The sequence below is a fragment of the Acipenser ruthenus genome, chromosome 13 (genome assembly GCF_902713425.1).
Source record: "Acipenser ruthenus chromosome 13, fAciRut3.2 maternal haplotype, whole genome shotgun sequence".
Lineage (NCBI taxonomy): Eukaryota > Metazoa > Chordata > Actinopteri > Acipenseriformes > Acipenseridae > Acipenser > Acipenser ruthenus.
Window position 1 is genome coordinate 35,088,215 of NC_081201.1, and position 22,294 is coordinate 35,110,508.

General features: G+C 37.9%; 1 protein-coding gene across 4 annotated transcripts; it reads left to right on the top strand.

Annotated features, from left to right (window-relative positions):
* The first annotated feature begins 1,124 nt into the window (after positions 1-1,124).
* On the top strand, positions 1,125-19,539 carry LOC117417648 (proliferation marker protein Ki-67-like). Of its 4 annotated transcripts, none has more exons than XM_034029804.3 (16): positions 1,125-1,504; positions 2,658-2,774; positions 3,073-3,154; positions 3,439-3,554; positions 3,697-3,769; positions 4,521-4,599; positions 4,725-6,260; positions 7,817-8,070; positions 8,289-9,447; positions 9,948-10,075; positions 11,799-11,973; positions 12,488-12,625; positions 13,071-13,774; positions 14,547-14,607; positions 14,842-18,596; positions 19,071-19,539. In XM_034029804.3, the coding sequence occupies exons 2-15, from the start codon at positions 2,683-2,685 to the stop codon at positions 17,904-17,906; spliced, it is 7,662 nt and encodes a 2,553-aa protein (XP_033885695.3). In that variant the 5' UTR covers positions 1,125-1,504; positions 2,658-2,682; the 3' UTR covers positions 17,907-18,596; positions 19,071-19,539. The 4 variants fall into 4 exon arrangements, with proteins under 4 accessions (XP_033885695.3, XP_058841190.1, XP_058841191.1 ...); XM_058985207.1 differs by having other exon boundaries at positions 4,536-4,599; XM_058985208.1 differs by lacking the exon at positions 4,725-6,260 and having other exon boundaries at positions 1,126-1,504.
* Positions 19,540-22,294: the final 2,755 nt, after the last annotated feature.

The window sequence follows — 22,294 nt, forward strand, 5'->3', positions numbered from 1 at the left end:
TTGTTTTGGTATTTTATTTGTAGTACATACCAGTCATTTTCCCTAAGTTCGGTCGGATCCAATTGTCAGATATTCAGTTTTATTTCCCTCATTTTAGTTGGTATCACCCGTCGTTTTGTGAAACTGACTCTTCATTAATTTTTAACTGGATATTTTTTATATTTTTCGACAGTATTTACATACATACATGTAGGGCTGGATTTAAGGGGGGGAATCGGGACATTTGTCCAGGGCCCTGAACTGCCGAGGTGGCCCGCAACCCAGGTTAAAATAAATACATAAATACAAAATGCTATTTTGCAGTTTAAAATCCAATGCACTTGCACCGGGATCACGCTAGCTAAACACTGGGCGCGTTAAGTAAGCGAGCCGCTCAGAAATCACACTGAGCAGATTTAAGCGACTTTGAGCGACTTTTTAAAAATGGCTGCCTTATTAGCAATTTGTGATGTAATTGTGGACGAAATGTCAAGAGATTGATGTCTATTGATTTATTAAATTCAGCTATCTTAACGATAAACAACAACATTGAAAATATTTTACACTTACTTAACGCGCCCACTGTGTTTACCTACTGTTAAGTTGGAAAGCTATTTTCATTGCCATGGTGTTGCTGGTTTTAATTTAGGGGACAGGTGCAACTTTTGTTAGAGGAAAGTATAACTAAACTACCAACCACGCCTTCTACCAATTTCTACTTTCTGATAAAGTAAATGCACGAAAGGCTAAACTGTGGAGGACAATGGAAAACAGAAATGTAACACGTGTTCACAAATTAATAAATGTTTAACACAATATTAAGTTGCCAAAGGAATACATCCATGAAGCTATACTGTAATATTTACCGGTATTTTTTAAAAAATGAGACAGTAAATGAAACACACCAAATACTACTTCGTTTTAGTATGCAGTAGATTCAATTTACTGTTCTGTCTTTTTTCATTTTCATGCCCGAGTTCTTTGTTTTTGTTCAACCGAAATTAAAAAATAACCCCTCCTTCCTAAGTTATTCATAGGAGAGGCTGACTGTTCGTTAAACTCAAACCCTGCCGTCCTCAATTTGGCCCGCGCACATCGACTGCCAATAGAAACCGTTCGCGCGGAATTTCAAATAGTTTCCGAATCACAGTCGGTAATTCGGCTACTACGCCTTTCCCCATAACTAGTTCACGTTATTATCAGTACTGTACTCTTCAGGAAAATAGAATGAAAATAATTCGTATCGCCAAATGTTGCTACACGTTAAAGACGTTTTAGGAACATGTTGGTTTGCTTTGATTTGTAAACATAATACATGATACATTACGCGGAGGGATACTCCACATTGTGAGTTACAATCAGGGTTGCAGTTGCGCTCGGTAAGTTTGTATGAGATCCAGGTATCGGGGACGAGCAGGTCCGGAGACTTGTGTTGCTTTTAGTATTTTAATTTTAAAGAAGATATATCTTTTTTTCTGGCTTTCAATGGATTAAAGGCGTCGTCAAAGTCCTTAAAGGTTGACCGGTAAGTGTCTGAAAAAAAAAGTTTAATTAGTTGCTGATGTTACAATCACGATATCTTTTTATCCTGCAATCGCCCGCCAATTTTATTATACCATTAGGAAAAATAATGGCTCTGTAATGTTTTTGTTTCAACATCTAACTACTTGTCGCCTGGATACAGAAATGTCAAAATTGAAAATGATTTGTTTTCACGCACTCTTCTGTGACATTTGTTTTGATATACCGATAGTAATACTGTACTGAATGCAAAGTAAAATTATGTTGTCTATTCAGACATTACCGTTGCGTGGTAGTGCCAGGAATTGTGTAAACTTTGCTGTGAAAATGTGTTTGGTTTATTTTTTAAAGGACGTGGAGAATATATATATATGTCACTATGTGCTCGTGTATGGTTACCCTTTTTTGAACACGTTGGTTACAACTGTGCCATTGAAGACATCAATCGATTATTTAAGTATTGTAATACATAATGAAAAAAAATAATCTTTCACCATCTTATGGTATATTATTAAATGTACGACTTAACGAAGAAAATCGTCATACGTCACCTACACAACATTCAAGAAAATAGATTTTGTAAAGCCTCTTTTCAAAGTACAACTTATAAACCATAGTGAGGAATTAGTATTACGAGTGTCATGTCTATTTATACTATCAGATGTTTCTACGTTGTACAATTTTACTCCATGTAATAATAGTATAATAAATAGTTTTATATTAAATACATACAACTGGTGTTAACGAACAGCAAGGTGAACCGTAGAGCTAGGTACTTTTTTAAAATAATAAAGCAAAATCTAAAAAGGCAACAACATGCTCATTTTAGCTGATTCCAGACACTTTTTTGCTTTTGTGTACATTTAGTTTTGACATTTCCTGCAATGTGTCGGTCTGAATGTCATTGAGTAGTTGGATAAATTCCAAGCCCGCATTACTCCATGACCCGGGCATTGAGCAGTGACTCAAAACTTTTTAGAGCAATAATAAACCGCTGCAAATGGTGGCATACCTGTAAATGGCCATTATGTTCAATGGTATATACCGGTTTAATAGTTACATTTTGTAAATAGTACTGCTGTGCTGATACTCAGAATAAGGGGAGCGTGGTACAGAAGTTTAGACATTTGACACTTAAGTTAAAACTTTGTTTATAGGGAAGAAGATTTTTTGTTTTAGAAAATGCCGTTGCATGGAAAGATAGTTGTTATCAAAAGGAGTGGAGCTGATGGAACAGAATTCCCTCTAACTGCACAATCATGCTTGTTTGGAAGGTAGGTTTTTCGTTTTATTCATAGCATTTATTTTCCTAAATGCACCTACTGCTTATTTGTGTGATGGCCTGGGTATTGTGGATTGTTAAACAGTAGCTGGATACATCTAGTTACTTTTTGGCTATATTAATATTGCTAAAATATACATTTAGATTGCTAATTTGTTACAATAATTCTGAGTTTTCTTATTTAATAGGTTACAATTCTCTAGTTGGGAGCATTACTTTTTCAACATTAGAGCAGGGGACAGAAGTATCTTATACACAGTGTATATTTGGTGTCTTATCTATTTATTTAGGAAACCTGATTGTGACATTCGCATCCAGCTCCCTCATGTTTCCAAAGAGCACTGTAAAATTGAAGTGAATGAAAATAAAGAGGTAAGTGTTTAAGGGTAGCTAATATCTAACGGGGTTCTTCCCAGGAATTCTGTATAGCTGTGTGGCAGAGCATTGTAGCCAGGAACATGATTGATACAAATCACATGAGTTATCACATCCATTGTACTGCATATTTACAATTTGTAAATTGTAATCCATTTTTAGAAATGCCATTCCTAGATGTCCATTAGGGTGCTTTGTTTTTGTTTAGCTTTTGGTATATCACTCGTTTGTATTTGATGTTGGTAGTTTGAAAACGTTTTAATTTACTGTGTTCTCTCTAGGTGATTGTAACAAATTTGAGTACAGTTAATCCTACTCGTTTGAATGGTAAAATTGTACACCAGTCTGAATCTTTGAAGGACAGAGATGTGATCACTATTATTGATCGTTCTTTCAGGTAAGTGACCCCTTTAGGAAAAGCATTAAAGAGAGTACTGGGGGATTGTACATTTTAGCTTAAATGTAAACTGAAATTGCTTTATCTTTTTGCCCAGTTATAAATATAACATTAATCTAACTTGACTAATGCACTGTTTCAGGTTTGAGTATCCTCCTGAATTGACCCCAAAGAAAAGAAGACTATCTGCATCTGCAAAAAATGAAACCCTGCAGGTACATCATTTTAAAAGACCCTCTTAGACTAGGAACTGAACCAATGGCATTACATGAGTAAGTGTATTTTCTAAAAGACTCACGGATGCTGTGCGGCTCCTTGATCCTCATGCAGTAGCATTTGTGGAGAACAACCTGTAATTATTATTATTATTTATTTATTTATTTATTTCTTTCTTAGCAGACGCCCTTATCCAGGGCGACTTACAGTCGTAAACAAAAATACATTTCAAGAATCACAGTTCAAGTAATAATACAATTAGTAATGCATATACAGACTAATTATCTATAATTACATGCACGCTATACCAGTTTTATCTAAAAGGAACCTTTAGACCTTTGTCAGTCACATAGAAAACATTTAACTGCTTATATGATTTCTTTCCCCTATGTTGGTTTTGAAGAAAAAAAGTTCACATATACAATACACAATTATATAATGTAAAATGATTACTCAACCCTAAGGATGCAGTAGATCTATTAATGTCAAGTGATTAGTTGTTTTGTGGTAACGTTACCAAGCAGAAAGTGTGTGCTTCCTTCCACCCACCATAAGTCTTAGGAATTTGAGTCACAAACTGTCATAGAAACAAAGATCTATACAGTAAATAGTGTAAAAACGGTGTGTCCCCAGCAAACACTCATGCACACTGCTACAATTTTACAAATCTGGAATACTGTGTCCAATGTACATGTTTCTTTACTTGAATAATGTATTGTTGATCTTACATAATGCTGTATAAATTCACAGGTGCTTCATCTTCAGCAGGTGAAGGACACGGTGTGTTTGTCTCCTGGAAATCAAAGGCAATCCACCACCTTGACTTCAGGTTGGTAACATTTAGGATAAGCCTTTTTTCTATGATGTATTGCATACAGATATAATTAAACACTAATTAACAATATTATCTTGATGCTGAGCATATGTATTGTTTCTGTCTATTTTTTATATTAGATGCATCATATGATCTAAAAGAAGCAAAGGCTATTGCAACTGAACTGTTAAGTGAGGCACACATCAAAAATGCTACACCTGGAAAAAAGAATGCATCTGATACAGAATTTGCCCATAACCATAGGGGAAATCAGGAGAAGTTATTGGAGGGTTTGTCTCCTTTCAGTCAACTTTATAAAACGCTTAAACGCCAATTCCAGACAAATGACCACCAAGCCTTTAGCAAAGATGGGAAAACACCAAGGAAAGCATCAGGAGATGCAGCTCCTCAGACACCTTTATCAAGGCGTAAATCTGACAAAATTAGTCCAACCCAGGCTGTTGAAGTTCAGATAAATGAGGATAAATCCAAAGCTAATCATGAGCTGCCACTGGAAGTTAAAAGTATACCATTACCACAAGTCCCTGTTTCCAGAATAACTCCAAACAGAGGCAGAAAGTCCTTTGTCATTTGTGAAAAATCAGCTGAAGAGGCAACGTCACAAAATCTAGTTTCCAGTGTTTCTTCAGAGGAGAAAAATACTTTAGAAGATGAATTGAACAAAGAGATAATTGACTTGCCAAGGTTTAGGAGAAGGAGCAAAGTAGTGAATGATTTACAGTCTGATGCTGTAAATGGTGAAACCTCCCAAATAAGCAATATGACAGATATTATTCTAACCCCCAAAGATGATCGTCGTTCAGCATCACGTGGTAGGTCCTCAATACGTATAGTTATGTCGGCAGATAATGAAGATGATGGATTTGTTGAACCTAGTGTTTCAGATAACGAGGCCAGCTCTGTAAATGGTACTCCAAAGTCTAAAGGAAAAGGTCGACCAAGAAAGTCCCCATTAAAAGGTGACTATGCAGGAGGGAATTCTGTTTGTGAAAGTGCGAAAGAAATACCCACAGTGGTGGAGAATGTAATAGGCACTGACCAAGAAACTCCTAAGAGACGTCGCCGGTCTTCCCAAACACCACCTGTGAAATCGGCAGAAGAAAAGAATGAATCTGGGGAGGAAGCACAACACAAACAAGACAGTTTTTCCAAAGCTAAAGAAACTCCAAAGTCTAAAAGAAATGGCAGGCAGTTTACACTGCAAAGATCCATTAGTGCAGATGAAGTGCTAAAAGAAATCCAAGAACTTCCGTCTTCGGCAGAGGAAATGGCATCGGGAGGAAAAAAAACAAAAACACCTAAAAAAGGCAGGAAAAGTATAGAATCTGAAACACCAGCTTCTGAAGCAGAGCTTACTCCTAAGAAAGTTTCCTCTTCACCAAGGTGGCGAAGTAGATCACTTTCACCTGGCAGTCTTGAAACTCAGGATCCAGTCAAGAAAAATGTTAATGGCATCATAACGCCACAAGAAGAAAAAGTGGTGACACCAAAAACACAGGAAAGTCCTCTAACAAATGAAGTTTCGCCCAAACAGAAGACTCCTAATAGCTCTCCAAGAAGGCACTCTGGAAAAGCAATGCTGAAAGCGGAAGAAGTACTTTCAGAAATTGAGTCATTGGCACCACCTAGTGGAGAAAATGGTGCTGTGGAAACAGGTACAGTACTGCAGCAGAATGTACTGATTAGTTACATATTTTACCAAAACCAAAGCTTTTTATCTTAACTCAAATTAATTTAAAGGAAGTACACAAAGACAAATTAATATTATAAATAAAAAAACTAAAATCAAGCTGTTTTTTAAATTTGTCTGTTTTGGGGGGATTATATATATATAATTAGGCCTGTCAATTGCAGTTAACTTCTGCGATTAACACGTTAATTGTTTGGGAGATTAATTTTTTTTAACGAATGTTAATTGCACTGTATTATTATTAACAGTATCCTGGGATACAGTCAGCATGGTTTTCATAGGGCAGCAGTGTGGAATAGTGGTTAGGGCTCTGGACTCTTGACCGGAGGGTCGTGGGTTCAGTCCCAGATGGGGGACACTGCTGCTGTACCCTTGAGCAAGGTACATTACCTAGATTGCTCCAGTAAAAACCCAACTGTATAAATGGGTAATTGTATGTAAAAAATAATGTGATATCTTGTAAGTCGCCCTGGATAAGGGCATCTGCTAAGAAATAATTAATTATGGTTTTAGGAAAGGGAGATCGTGTCTAACCTGCTTGATTTTTTTTTTTTTGAGGATGCAGCATCGACAATGGATAACTGCAAAGCATATGACACGGTTTATTTAGATTTCCAGAAAGCTTTTGACAAAGTCCTATATAAGATAAATTCTCAAACTGAACACAGTAGGGATTCAAGGAAACACATGCACATGGATTAGGGAGTGGTTTGTTTAAAAGTTTGACAGCCAAAAGTAAACCAGATTGAGTGTGCATGCATAGTGATCTCTGGAAAGCCTTCTCGGTCAAGTGTGGGACAGAAAAAAAAGCAAGTACATCATTCTGAAATGCCTCGGTTAAACAGTGCCCAACTTGCTGGAAATGTGTATAGATTGTATATATTATTTATATTTTTTTTGTTGCAAAATTTCCACGTTCATTTTATTTGAAGTGTTTAAAGTTAAATTTCAGTTTTTGTTTGCTTGTTCAGCTACAAAAAGGCACAAGTAAATGGCAAGGAATGGGGAAGAAAAAATGAATAAAATGCGGTGTCAACTTTATGTACTATTTATTTTGGGAATAAACAAAACAACGTTTAACTTGAACTGCTATTTGGCATCCTTTGTAGTTAATTCACTGGGATAAAGTAAGGCCTACACAATTTATTTTTTACTTCTGGAATATTTTACTTTTAACGTGTTACATAGTGTAAAGTCTAGCTGTAAAATAAAGGTACACACGAGCCACACCCCCCTGCTCCTGCTGCTTGCTGACTCTGCCTGCATTGTGAGCAATATAATGGCTTTTATTACTTTTTGAAAACGAATGAATATTTAAATTGAGCAAATATCCGAACATGAAAATCCTGTGTTCATCCAAGCACTGTGTCTGTGTGTATTTTGGATAAAAATGTGTTAAGAATGTAGGAACTGAATTAATTACAAGATACTACTAAAAAAAAAAAAAAAGGCTTGTATTTCAGGCATTTAACTACTACACATTTTTATCATTCTTTCTTTCTTTCTTTGTCTTAATTTTAGGTACTAAAAAGACTTCCTGCAAGAAGCGCAGAAGCGGGGAACTGCAAGAGAAATTAGTGGAACCACCTTTAAAAAGAAAGAGAGTTTCCTTTGCTGGTCACTTGAGCCCTGAGCTGTTTGACAAACGCTTGCCACCCGATTCTCCTCTGCGGAAAGGAGCTATGCCAACCAGATTGAGTCTGTCAGTTGGGAGCAAAGGACCCTCAGTATTACGGAGGGTGTCGACAATAGGAATCAAGTATTCCTTGATAAAGGTGAACTTAATTTTTTTAATTACATTTGGTATCGTTATCGGTGCAGTAATAAATATGTATGTCAGTTTAGCATTTCAATTTAAATATTTTGTGTACTACAGTCACCTAAAGGAGGTAATTCGTTTTTTTTGCAAAATGTACACAGACTATTTTATTTTAAAATGTAATCTGTAGAAATGTACTTCAGAAAAATGATAAATTCTGTATTTTCATTGCAGGAATTTTCTGAAGATAAGCCAAGTCCCAATAAGAAGGCATCTCCTAAAAAAACACCCTCTAAACCAAATACTCTATCACCTGACAAGAAGTCCCAGAAGCTGATTGCCAAGACTCTCTCTCCAGCTAAGTCTGTGACCAAAACCCCCTCCCCTGGCAGAAAATCCCTCTCTGGCGCTGCCAAGACCCCTACTCTGACAAGCTTAACTGCTTCATCAGACAGGAAGTCCCCAAATGTTGCTGATGTAGAACCCTCTCCTGGCTGGAAATCTCCTATAAGTGCTGCCAAGACACCCTCACTGGCTAGGTCTGTAGCCAAGACCACCTCCCCTGGTAGAGAGTTGCCTGCTAGTGTTTCCAAGATGCCCTCCCCAGCTACTGCCACTACTAAGACACCCCCTCCTGGTAGGAAGTCCCCAGCTAGGTCCTCTGCCAAGATGCCCTCCCCAGCTAGGTCCGCTGCCAAGACGCCCTCCCCAGCTAGGTCCGCTGCCAGGACGCCCTCCCCAGCTAGGTCCGCTGCCAGGACGCCCTCCCCAGCTAGGTCCGCTGCCAGGACGCCCTCCCCAGCTAGGTCCGCTGCCAGGACGCCCTCCCCAGCTAGGTCTGCTGCCAGGATGCCCTCTTCCAACAGGAAGTCTTTATCAAGTACTACCAAGACACCCTCTCCAGCTATGTCTCTTTCTAAGACACCATCTCCGGGCACAAAGTCGCTCACTGGTGCTGCCAAAACGCCCTCTTCATCTGGTGCTGCCAAGATGTCCCTTCCTAGTAGGCGGTCACTTGCTGGTGCTGCCGAGATGCCCTCTCCAAATAAATCTGTAACCAAGACACCCTCTACTGGTAGGAAGTCTCTTGGTACCAATGCCAATACCACACCTGTAGTATTAACTACAACACCAAAAAGTGGTACACCTTATGTTAGTGGGCGCTTCTCTGTTTCCCACATCAGCACACCTTCACCTATTCCTGAACAAAGCACTGTTGTATCTAAAGCAGAACCTGTTGCTGAAGAAATACATTGTGATGCTGTCACACCTAAACCATCCCATAGAAGGAAAAGCATTCAGTCTGCAGCAAAGAAAACCCCTTCTAGGAGAAAGAGTTCTGTTCTTGATGCAGTTCATTCAAGAAGTGGGGCATCTAAAGCGAACTTGCTAGGTGGGTTTAGACTTTGAAATTATTACAAATAATCAGATGCTTTTTTAAACTGTTAGCTATATTTCACGTTGACTCAAACCTTCACTACTGGACAGTAATTATTTTATTATTATTATTATTTGTTTATTTAGCAGACGCCTTTATCCAAGGCGACTTACAGAGACTAGGGTGTGTGAACTGTGCATCAGCTGCAGTGTCATTTACAACAACGTCTCACCCGAAAGACGGAGCACAAGGAGGTGAAGTGACTTGCTTAGGGTCACACAATGAGTCAGTGGCTGAGGTGGGATTTGAACCGGGGTTACAAGCCCTTTTCTTTAACCACTGGACCACACAGCCTCCTATTTGAGTCAAGGAGCATGTATTTAGGTGTTTACATAATTCAATAGGGAAATACTTTTGACCATACAATGGTAAAGGCTATTTTAAAGGTGTCTTTCAGGATTAGTGTAATACTGTACTATGTGGTTTTATTTATTTTTTTAATATTTATTTTTTAGTTGCAAGATCCTGGGCTGATATTGTGAAACTCGGGGCTGCCAAAACACAGAGAATGGTTTTTGCAAAGAAGCAGGCCACGAAGGCAAAGAAGGTTACTATTAAGAAGGTTACATCAAAAATGCCGAAGGTAAATCTTTTCAAACATTCATAAAGGAGCTTTTTGTTAACTTTATAAATTGGATTATGTAGATTTCTTCTTGTGTAAAACATTTATTTATACATGCATGCAGTGGAGTCCACAAGTCAAACTTTACTCATTCCTCAAAATTCTTTTTGGCCCCATCCCCAAGTCTGACACGTGTATTACTTTTATAAGGGATAACTCAACTTCTTTTACCTCGAATCTTGTGATGTCTCGAAGGCAGTCGGCGTCCCCTTACCTTCCATCATAGTAGTTTATCTGATAACTCAAGTTTTAGGTATATACTTAAAAGTAAAATGAAAACACACTACGTGCAAAGCGAGTTGTTTGTTAGCGTGTTAAATTGGGGGGGGAGGAATGATGCAACATGAATGTGATTCAGAGAACACCAAATGTCACTTTCATGAGAAGACTTGAAAAACTTGTTGAAAACTGCATTTCACAGAGTTGTGCAAACCTCTGTCCTAGACTTTTAGTCTAAAATGTAAGGGGATGTGTCTGCATTGGCGAAATGTGAGTGCCCTAAAATTTTCATTTTTTTCTTACCGTACTGTTTATTTAGCAGATGCCTTTATCCATGGTGACTTACAAGTGATACAGGGCAATACAAAGTTACAATGCAAGAACAATATTTAAATACAAAACGTTTACAGTAAGTGCAAGTTTGTATTATTAAATACAATACAAGATAAGATGTAATAAGTTAGGATTTAAAACAACTTATGTATACAATAACAATAGTAGTACAAGTACTGTTAAGAAAAGCATAAACAAACTTTTTGTTTTACAGTATTTTCTTGTGATGGAAAAATAAACACAAATTACAGTACCGCTGCGTAATGTTGTTGTTTTTTTTTTTCTCCGGCTTTTAAAAATATTCTTATAAAAAATATTTCTGCATATTTCCCCCCCCCCCCCCCCCCCCCCCCGAGTAGCGCATCCAGTAAAGGCGATCCGCGTGGAGTGCAGAATGCGCCTTATAGCCTGGGGATCGCTAGTTCAGGTCCAGGTTATCCTATCACCAATTGTGTCCGGGAGTTCCCAGGGGCAGCGCACAATTGACAGAGCGTTGCCCTGGTGGGGTTGATTCAACAGGGTAGTCCTCGGTTCACCGCACACCAGTGATTCCTGTGGCCAATAGGGTGCCTGTGGATCTGCTGTAGAAGCCACTCGGAGATCTGTGTTGTCCTCCGGCACTATGGGTCTGGTGGCTTCGCAGTAGACCTGCAGCGCGACAAAGACATTTCGGAGGACACGTGTGTCTGCCACCGTTTTGAGTCAGTGTGGGAGTTGTAGCGGTGAACCGGGATGACAATAATAATTGGGCAATCCAAGTTAGGGAGAAAACCGTGGTAAAAACCATTTCCTTTTTTTAACATTGGCCTGTGTTTTACGGTCAAAGGTGAAAATGCTATATAAAACTGAGCAATATTACTAAATTACAGCAGGAATATACTATTTTGGTAACTGCTTGTAGAAATGAGCTCTGGATGAGTTGAATTTCTGATAAGTCAAACTTTTTTTAGAGGTACCATGAAATTTGACAAATAGACTCCACTGTGTGTATATAAAAAATAAAATAATGTATATGTTTGTATTAATTATTATTGTATTTTTTTTTTTTTAAGTGCTAGAAATGTTTTATGTAAAAATGCATGGGTGGGAGGCTGTCAGTGAAGTACCATTGCAATTGCATTTCTTTTAACAGACCCCTGCTCAGAAAATCAAAGGCCATTTCAGTACTGGACATGCAGATTCTCCCATGACCATTGTTGTAGGCAGAGCCCATGCTAGAGCTGTCAAGCCAGCAGGGCAAGTTCCAAAGCTGGTTAGAAATTTGGCGTTAATGAAAAGAAGCATGGAAATGAATGAAAGTTTTACAGGTAAACTAATGGATTTTAAATATTGACAATTTGGGGGGGGCAGGTTGTAGTTGAATTGGAAAAAGTAACATTTGATTGAGATATGTGCATGAACCAGCACATATATTTAATATTTCAAATAGGGTTTAACTTGAGCATTGTGTATTCTTTGTTATCTAGTATATACAAGTAAGAACATAGTATGTTAAGCAAAAGGATGTTGTAACTTTTTTGTCTCTCACAGCACGTACATTTCAAATTAGCCATTGCCCACCCACCTCAGTGCTACTGTGCATCTTCATGATGCGGGTCAGTTTGTCAAATGGCCTATAACATTTATTATTTAAAGTGGTATTTAGAGACAGGTCTTTATGTAGTTACATAATTTTGACCAAGATACTTTTGAAATGATTTAGTCCTTTGTGTGACATGCACATCCTATTAGATGTAATGATTTTTGGATGTAATGTTTCGTGTAACTCAATCAAGCTACTCTTTCTTAAGTTAAACCTATGTGTTGAAATTGTCATTACAGGAATTGCTGAAATGTTTAGTACCCCTGTAAATGAGAAACCAAGGAGAACAAGGCGCTCCTCTGCCAGCACTGAGGTTGTCTGCTCTACTCCTGTTTCTTTAACTGATGCCTCTGTACTGAACACCCCAGAGGAAACTGGTCAGTAATATGTACAACTCCTTTATTGGTTTCCCTCTGAAATTTTAGATTGTACATTTTCTCCCTCCCTGAAACACTAACTGCAAAGCCAAAGTGTATATACTATCCATAACTTACTCGGTCTTGGTTAGAGTAGGACTTCATTGTTTCCACCAGACAAACATTTTATTCCTAAGCAAGGATTTGCATGTGGTAGAGGGTGCCGCCCAGCACTGAAAGATGATTTCCAGCAGTCCTAAAAAAAATGTATGGTTTAGTGTTATGGTGTTGCACCTCTTTTTATAGTTTGCTATATTCTTGTATTTTTTTGTCTGATCTTATTATACTGTTTGTTGGGCACATATAAACAAAAAGACCACCTGTAGTAAAGGTCAGTTTAACTTGTCGTGTGATTAAACTCTCCAGAATACACTTGTTAAACCTAATTTTTTTCTCCATTTAATAGGTGAAATGGTTGTATCCCCATTAAGCGCACCCAGTACTACAAGACGTGGAAGGTATAATAAGGATGCAGTGACCCGTCTTCTTCAAGAGAAGGAATCCAGTTATAGTGTCGTAAAGACTCCTACTAAAGAAATTATTGCACCAATCGATCTCTCTGGTGGGAGTCAAGTAAGAGTTCAACCGTCAGAAAAGGTGGTAGATACAAGTGAGCAAACACTTGTTGAGAAGACAGCAGCTGAAACAGATGAAGGTTGTAAAAAATTAATGAGGACCCCTAAACAAAAGGCTGAGCCACTGGTGGCCCTTACAGGAGTTAAAAGGCTTATGAAAACACCAAAACAGAAGTCAAAACAAATAGAAGACTTCAGAGGGCTCAAAAGACTCATGAGAACACCCAAAAAACCTAAAGTACAGATAATAGAGGATCTTGTTGGGGTAAAGAGAATAATGACAACTCCAAAACAGAAAGCATCACCAGTGGAAGACATGGTCGGAATAAAAAGATTAATGCAGACCCCTAAACATAAGGGAGAGTCTGTTGAAGATATGTCTGGCATTAGCAGAACAATGAAGTCTCCAAAACTAAAGATTGCTCCTGTAGAAGGCTTTGCAGTTTTGCAAGAACTTATGGAACAGCCCGAGGAAAAAAAGCAAAACCATGAATCAAAACTAATCATAGAAACATTTGCTGCTTCAGAGACCAAGGTAATAACCATATTGGTGAAACAAATCCATCTTAGTCGGATACGAAGACTTTTTGGGACAACCATTACACTCTTGTCAATCTGAATACTTTTGTATTTTGATATTGGGTTAGAGCTTTAGTTTACTGTTTATTGCACGAGGGGAGGGGTGCATGCAAACACCATGATACATTTATAAATATTTTTGTACCGGAATTTAAATAGTAAAAAATACATTTAGATGGTGTAATGGTGCTGAATTTAATTTACTTGTGTGTATTTTTATGTATTTTATACTGTATCTCATTTAATGTTAAAAGCACAGCCGGGTGGTGTGCAGGGTCATACAGCGCAGGTTCACGTCCTAGCTGTGCAAAGTCGCTGGTCTTCGGTGGGGATTCCGAAGGGAGCGTTGCATTGGCTGTGGCGTTCCCGTGGGTTAGGGAGGCAAATCCAACAGGGACTGTTTCTCCTCAACGTGCTACAGTGAACCCTGCTGGCCAGGCACCCAGTGAGCTCAACAGCGGACACCTGTAGGGCTAACCTTTGTCCTCCAGAGGTTGGTAGCTCTCTTGACATCCGCGCTCAAGTTCCAGGGTGTAAAACAGGAAGCTGGTTTGTTGTGGGATCGGAGGACACTCGCTGAACCTTCCGTTCTCCTGAGATGTGTGAGGAATTACTCTGCTGAGGGGCAAAAATGATTGGAGCACACTAAATAAAAAAAAAAAATCAGATTTTCAGTTTTAATACTGTAGTGCAAATTACTGAGATTATTTGAACATTTTGTTTTGTAGAGAGAATCGAAAAAACATGAAAGTGTTAGAACATTGGCCATCCTGGCACAGTCCAGTATAGGTAAGTGTCGGATTACTTAAATATCTAAATCTTTGCTGTTTTACTCTGATTGCCAGAAATCACAGTAACTATATTAAAGTAACTCATCTCCTAGTTAATTAACTGTTCAATTTTACACATGTTCCAAATAAGGTAAATGTGTTTATTCCTCAGGTTTAAATTAAACTATTTAATATCCCTACTATGCATGTGACCTAATTAAGTTAAATATAGTATGCACTTTTATTTTTACAGCAGCTCAACAACCACCTTCAAGGAGATCTTGTCGGGGAGATTGTGAAATATCTGTATTGCCTAGACCCTTAAATAATTGTGGAAGAACAGAGCAGGTGAAACTGACAATGGATATTGCAGAGCATTCAGCCGTACAAAGTTCAAGTGACACTCCAATTGAGTGTGTTAAAGCTTCCACAGCCCAAACTGCTTCTACTAGAAAGTCTGGAAGAGGTAGTAAAGCATCAGATGTTGAATTGTCATCTCTGGAAGCAATTTCAGTTGAAGTTTGCCAAGTTAAAAGTGATAACATTTCCAAACCTACAACAGTGTGTGTCAAATTATCACCTATCCCAAAGAGAGCAACACATGGAACTGAAAATAAGGTTACTTCTAGAAGCGATACTCTGGCACCACCTGCCTTCGAAATTGCTTTAGTTAAAGAATCTTCCATAGATTCTGTAAAATTGTCCACACCACCCAGGAGGTCACAACATGAGAATGAAAAGGACACTGTGCAAAATGAAAGCTCAATATCATCCCTACCTGTGAATAAAACTCCAAGAGGAAACAAACTAATGCAGAATGTAGAACAAAATCATGCATCTACAGAACTCACTGATTTAACTGTTGAAATTGTTAAAGCTTCTGCTGTCTCTGCAAAATGGACACACAGTGGTCAAATTAAAGAAGTTGAGACACCTGCTTTGCCTCCTGAAACAAAACAAAAAATAGAGGAAGTTGATCATATGTTGAATGAAGTAGCTACTGCTGAGGAAAGCGTCTCTCAAAGTGTGTCATCGCCTACAGCTAAGAGATCACATGGTGCCATCAAGGATGTTACTGAATTGGACACAACTGCCTCGCCTGCTCCTATGAAGAAATCTTTAAGAGGTAGGAAGGCACGACATCATTCAGATGAAACACAGGAGACATCTACAGAAGTAGTTGCTGCTGAAAGTGTAATGTCTTTGCCTATGCTGAAGAGGTCACGACGAGGTGCTGTCAAAGATTTTGCGGAAGAGGTGATAACTTCATCACCAGCTCCTACTAAGAAATCTGGAAGGGGTAGGAAGGCAAAACAAAATTCAGAAGACAAGCATGAGACATCTACAGAAGTAGTAGCTGAGGAAAGCTGTCCGGAAAGTGTAATGCCTAAACCAAAGAGATCACGACAAGGTGCAGTCAAAGATATTGTAAAAGAGGAAATGACTGGACCACTAGCTCCTACAAAGAAATCTGGAAGGGGTAGAAAGGCAAGACCCAATTCAGTTGACACACAAGAGACATCTGCAGAAGTAGTTGTAGCTGAAGAAAGTAGTCTGGAAAGTGTAATGCCTTTCTCTACGGCAAAGAGATCAGAACAGGGTGCAGTCAAAGATACTGCAGAATTGGAGACCACTGCATCACCAGCTCCTATCAGAAAATCTGGAAGGGGTAGAAAGGCAAAACCCAATTCAGATGACACACAAGAGACATCTATCAAAGTAGTTTCAGCTGAAGAAAGCCTTCCTGAAAGTGTAATATGTAGCCCTAGAACAAAGAGATCACAACAAGGTGCAGTCAAAGATACAGCAGAATTAGAGACCACTGCATCACCAGCTCCTATCAGAAAATCTGGAAGGGGTAGAAAGGCAAAACCCAATTCAGATGACACACAAGAGACATCTATCAAAGTAGTTTCAGCTGAAGAAAGCCTTCCTGAAAGTGTAATATGTAGCCCTAGAACAAAGAGATCACAACAAGGTGCAGTCAAAGATACAGCAGAATTAGAGACCACTGCATCACCAGCTACTACCAAGAAATCTGGAAGGGGTAGGAAGGCAAAACAAAATTCAAAAGACAAACCTGAGATGTTTACAAAAGTAGTTGCAGCTGAGGAAAGCTGCCCTGGAAGTGTAATGCTTTCCCCTACAACAAAAAGATTGCAACAAGGTGCAGTCAAAGGTACTGTAGGAGTGGAGACAACTGCATCGCCAGCTCCTACCATGAAATCTGGAAGGGGTAGAAAGCCAAAACCCAATTTAGATGGCACACATGAGACACCTGTAGAAGCAGTTGCAGCTGAAAGTGTAATGTCTTCACCTTCAACAAAGAGATCACGACGAGGTGCCAACAGAGATACTGCTGAAGTGGAGACAACTATATTCTCTGCTCCAACCAAGACATCTGGAAGGGGTAGGAAGGCAAAACAAAATACAGAAGACCCACATGAAACGTCTTTAGTAGTAGTTGCAGTTGAGAAAAGCTGTCCTGAAAGTTTAATGCTTTCCCCTACAACAAAGAGATCACGTCAAGGTGTAGTCAATCACGCTGCAGAAGTGACGATAACTGCATCACCTGCTGATACTAAGAAATTTGGAAGGGGCAGAAAGACTAAACAAAATTCAGATGACACACTTAAGTCATCTGCTGATGTTGATGCAACTGAAAGCGCATTGCCTTCCCCTACAACAAAGGGAGCACGACGGGGTGCAATCAAAGATATTGCAGAGAAGGAGACGACTGCATCACTTGGTCTGATCAAGAAATCTGGAAGGGGCAGGACGGCAAAACAAAACTCAAATGACACACAAGAGATGTCTATAGAAGTAACTGCAGCTGAGAAAAGCTGTCCTGAAAGTGTAATGCCTTCTCCTTCAATAAAGAGATCACAAAGAGGCACAATCAAAGGTGCTGCAGAAGCGGAAACTATATCTGCTGCTCCTATTAAGAAATCTGGAAGAGGGAGGAATGTAAAACACCTTGAGGAAATAGAACATACCTCTACAGAAGTACCTGAAGAAAGCCGAGCTGAAAGTGTAAAAAAGTCCCCTCTGTCCAAAAGTTCACGTCGGTGTACCATCGAGGATACTACTATGCAGAAAACTAGATGTGGAAAGAAAGTATCACCTGTGAGAGAAAAAAGAGGAACCACAAAGAAAAATGCAAAGGATGCAGAAACAGAAGAACTTGAGACCTCTAAAAATTCAATGATTATGGATGAAATTAAAAATCTTTCCAAAAAAAAAGTAAAATGGAGTATTGGGCTAACAATGGAAAATAATACATCTGAGAACAATGCTGTAGAACATCTTTGGACATAGAGGTACCAGTGCAACCAGCAAAACCTTGTAGAGGACGACCTGGAAGGAAACCAAAAATGACTGAAGCAGAGATGGTCCAGGAACAGGTTGCTGATGAGTCAAGTTCTAAAAAGGGAAGCAAACAGGCTGTTGGGGTCAGTTCTAAAAGGGAAGCCTCTTTAGAGATTATTTCAAACAATGTAACTGCAATTGAAAAGGAAGGACTTTGTGGCAAAAGTGGAAGCAAAAGAAAAATGATCTGTAAAGAGTCTGCTAATGCAAATTTTGAAGAGCAAGAAAATGTGTTAATAGAAGTAGCTCCAAAAAGAGGTAGGCATGGAAAAGCAAAGACAACTGTTGATGAGGAAGCACAGAGCTCCACAGGTCCCAGTGCTTCTACAGTTGAAATTAAAGCTGTACCAGTAGTAGAAACTGTGAAACCTAGATCAATCAAGAGGGCAGGGAGAGCAAAAGCATCATCACAGCAGAAACTGGATCTGCCAAAAGAAACTAATGAAGATCACATTATTGATGAGAGTGCATCCCAGGCTGGGAAACCAGTTCAATTAAAGAAGCCCATTGGAAGGGGCAAAAGAAAGCTTGAGCTGGAAGCAGAAACTGAGGCTGATGTGTCTTTCCTAAGTCCTTTAAAGTCAACCAGAGGAAAGCGTGCTAATCTAACAAATGAAGCTGAAAGCAGAACATTGAAAAGTAAGTGTTGCACAATTCTAGGGTTTACCACCACTTTTTTTCAGATTTGAATAATGCGTTGACATTGTGTACCAGATGTCTTATTGTAAGAAGTCATTTTGCAGTTTGCCCTTCTCTCGCCGATTTTATTATACAAGATCACATCTTGTACAATAAGACCCCCACCCCCCATCACTCAATATGGCAAATTGGTACATATGGCAAACATGGCAAATATATAAATATTCAGATGTTTCCTTTCAAAAATGTAATAGATAGTAATGATTTACAATTGGTATAGTAGTTCATACATGAAGTAAAACGTATGAGATGAGGTATGTATGGTTGCGTGCATTTAGGGTAAATGGAAACCGTGGTCCATGTATCCTTTATAAATTTATTTAAATACATGTTTTAAACCAGTTTAAATTGTTTCTAATTAGCCAATGTGACACAACATTTTTGGATCCTACTGTACTTTTTTTTATTTTTTAGCTGCAGCTGATGATAATGTAACTCAGGGAAAAGTATCTAGAAGAAGAGGAGCAGCAGCAGCAGCATCAGATAAGAAAACTGCAGCCACAAAAACAGAAGGGAAACCAGTCAGAAGTACGAGACGGAGATAGACATGTAAACGGTTGCGTTTTTATAAAAATTGGTAGCTTATTTGTATTCTGTCTGTCAAATATTTTTTTTTAAATGTGAGGCACTGCAGCTTAATTATGCTTGTATCTTTTCTATCTTAAATACATACTGCGCTGTAAATTCATTTGATATATATATTTTAAATACCCCCCGTTTTATACAGCTGAGTAATACTCAATTTCTGAGTGGTAAGACTTGTATATTTTTGCAAAGACTTGTGTCTTTTTAATATTAAGTCAACCAATATGCATTAGTTTATTTTATGTTGTGTGATAATTTTATAATTTTATGCTGGTAAAGTGTTCATATATATATATATATATATATATATATATATATATATATATATATATATATATATACAATAAAAAATAAGTTGCTGTTTTCTGTAGCAATTAGCAGAATAAAATTTGTGAAATTTCTGTGCTTCGTTGTTACTGAATTTATTACCTTAAACAGGTAAAGATGTGTTTACTGAAGCGGTTAAGACATTTGCAATTATTTGAATGGATTGCTTTACCTATACTGTGTTGACGTATAGCAATGTACAATCTACATGACACATCTTTAGAGTACATTTTTGGTTATGGACCTATATAATTGCAGCAGCTGATGCAATAAAATATAAGCAATATTTACTTTCAATAACAGGTTTCTCTCACCATTGTTAACATAACATGATGCAAATATGTGTTTCAGATTAGTAATTGGATTTTTCACGATCTTTAGCTTGACATTGACGAGATGTTCTCAATGTTCTAATTAGACTATATGTAAACTTTGGCATTCAGTTCTGTCCTAGTGGCTTTCTCAAATTATGTTTGTAAAATTTGCAATTTCATATTCGAGATTAAAAACTGCAGGAGGCTAACATTAAAATGAGAATTAATTTCAGGGAAAGCCCTGTAGACAAAATTCACCCTAATAGAATTGTGCATTAGGTGCTGCAAAGCATGATCTATATTCACACAGGGGAAGGCTTGTCAAAACCAGTATTGTTAGTCTGTAGTTGTATTCACAGTATTAAACCCATCGGTGAAGTCACTTTGGGGAAAATGTGAACATTATCAAAGAACAGTAAATTAGCAAGATATTAAAGCATGTACTCTTGCATTTCCTCAACAAAAGATTCCTTCATTAAAAACCTTTCATCAGTGGTTTAATATTCATAGCTGTAATTTACATAACTAAATCAGTTTTCAATGATGAGAGACAACTAGAGTTTTTTCTTTCTAATTTGTTTGAATGTGCTTTTTTTTTTAATTAATTTCTCCCTACCTGTTGGATATTGCTCAGTGTATTTCTTAGTAAGTGTTTTATTTATTTATCTTTACTGGAAAGTGAAAGTAGCAGCAGTGTGAATAGCTAGTAGTTCATGAACTCTTGTAGGTAGTGTAATCATGGTTTTTATTTCTCTGCTTGTACTGGTTGACAGAATGCAATGTCTATTTTGCGTTGCAAGTGCACCTATAGTGTTGACCAAAGAATTTGCTTTCACAATTTAAATGGGGAAGCACTATGGCATTTCTGGCAACCTGAACTGAACAGTATGCTGGCAGCATTAATTAGGGCTTCTGATTTTTGTTTTTAACCGATAAAACAGAAAAAAACATCATGATAAAACATCATTTCATACAGTATATAAAAAGCGAAAGCCTCGAGAAAATGATTTACATATAACTCAAACGGCTGAAAGTAAGCACCAAAAAATGTAATTCAGAAACACAAGTCCTAATTATAAACATAATGATGTGCATATGTGAATTAGGGTTGGTAGGTATTTTGCAGCATGTTTTATGTGCATTGTCCATTGTAGCTAAGTTTGTATGTAATGTATAGGGGTGTGCGATAATACATATATACTGGTATATTGTGATATTGATCAGGCAGTACAATACCGGTATTTTTGGTTAAACTGATTAAGAGAAACGTCTACAGTAAAATGGCGGCCTCGTGAGAATCAATTCCAGCAAGAATTTGTAATGCAAGCAGTGCCAACACAAAAGAAAATAGGGCAGAAGCACACAGATTTTGAGCTGCTTAAATTCTGTAAAACAAAGACACATGTAGAATAATTTCCTAATAAAAAAAAAAAAAAAAGTAAAAAGGATGGTTTTATAGCATCAAACACTGCGGTATGTTTATGCAAAGCTGAAGTAAAATATGCTATAAAGTAAAGCGCCGGGGCGTGTTTTTCAAAATAAAAAGGTACAAAAACACTGCTCACAGAGCAAAATAAAAGCTTTAAACAAAACAAAGTCTCACACACAAAATAAGCACTGTGCTGGTCCCTCCGGCATCAGCAGTTGTTTTGTTTTTCCCCGCGCTCTCGCATACCTCCTTCCAAACACACCATCCCTGACCAGCAAAAGCTGTTTGTTATACAGGTGACCATCTCCAGATAAGCAATAAATAAATGAATCAATCAAACTGGAGATGGTCACATTCTGTACACGTTTAATATCTGTGTGGCTGACCCCACAGTCTCACGAGCTGTCTGACAGATGAGCTGCTACCACTGCCCCTACCAGACCACATTTAAACAAGTATTTCCCCCATAAATAGTCCCAAACCATACATTTAAATATAGTACATTTATTTTACAATGCAATCACCTGTGTTTTCAACCCCACACAATGCTTCTAAATGCACTCCAATTCACCCGTTCTAAAACTAAAACAATATATTTTTAGCAGGGCTTTGCCCTTCCCCCTATTTGCATGCAGGGCTTTTCTTCTGCCCTGTGAGTCACCAATTTAAGAACTGTATCAGTGTAATTTAAATTATTTACTTTTTCTTTCTTTCTTTTTTCCCCCCTGGACCTACCGCATTTGATTTCATCAGATAACCAAAAAAAAAAAAGTGGTTCTGGTACTGTTAAGTTCTGAGAAAAAAGCAGATACATAAGTAGTGTATAAAATTTATTTTTATTTATTTATGTATTTATTTATTTATTTATTTTTTTAATGTTTAACACTGATTTATGCTTTTGTAATATATACCGAGCATCAAAAGAAACGTATCACTATTATAACACATTTACTTTTTATTAGAAATAAGGTATATGAATGATG

What these genes read in the sequence shown, in the direction of transcription:
- LOC117417648 (XM_034029804.3), top strand. Translation starts at nt 2,683, where the DNA reads ATGCCGTTGCATGGAAAGATAGTTGTTATCAAAAGGAGTGGAGCTGAT. An exon ending in AATGAATGAAAGTTTTACAG is followed by an intron (nt 11,974 to 12,487) that starts GTAAACTAATGG and finishes TTGTCATTACAG; the next exon opens with GAATTGCTGAAATGTTTAGT. An exon ending in TTGCTGCTTCAGAGACCAAG is followed by an intron (nt 13,775 to 14,546) that starts GTAATAACCATA and finishes TTTGTTTTGTAG; the next exon opens with AGAGAATCGAAAAAACATGA.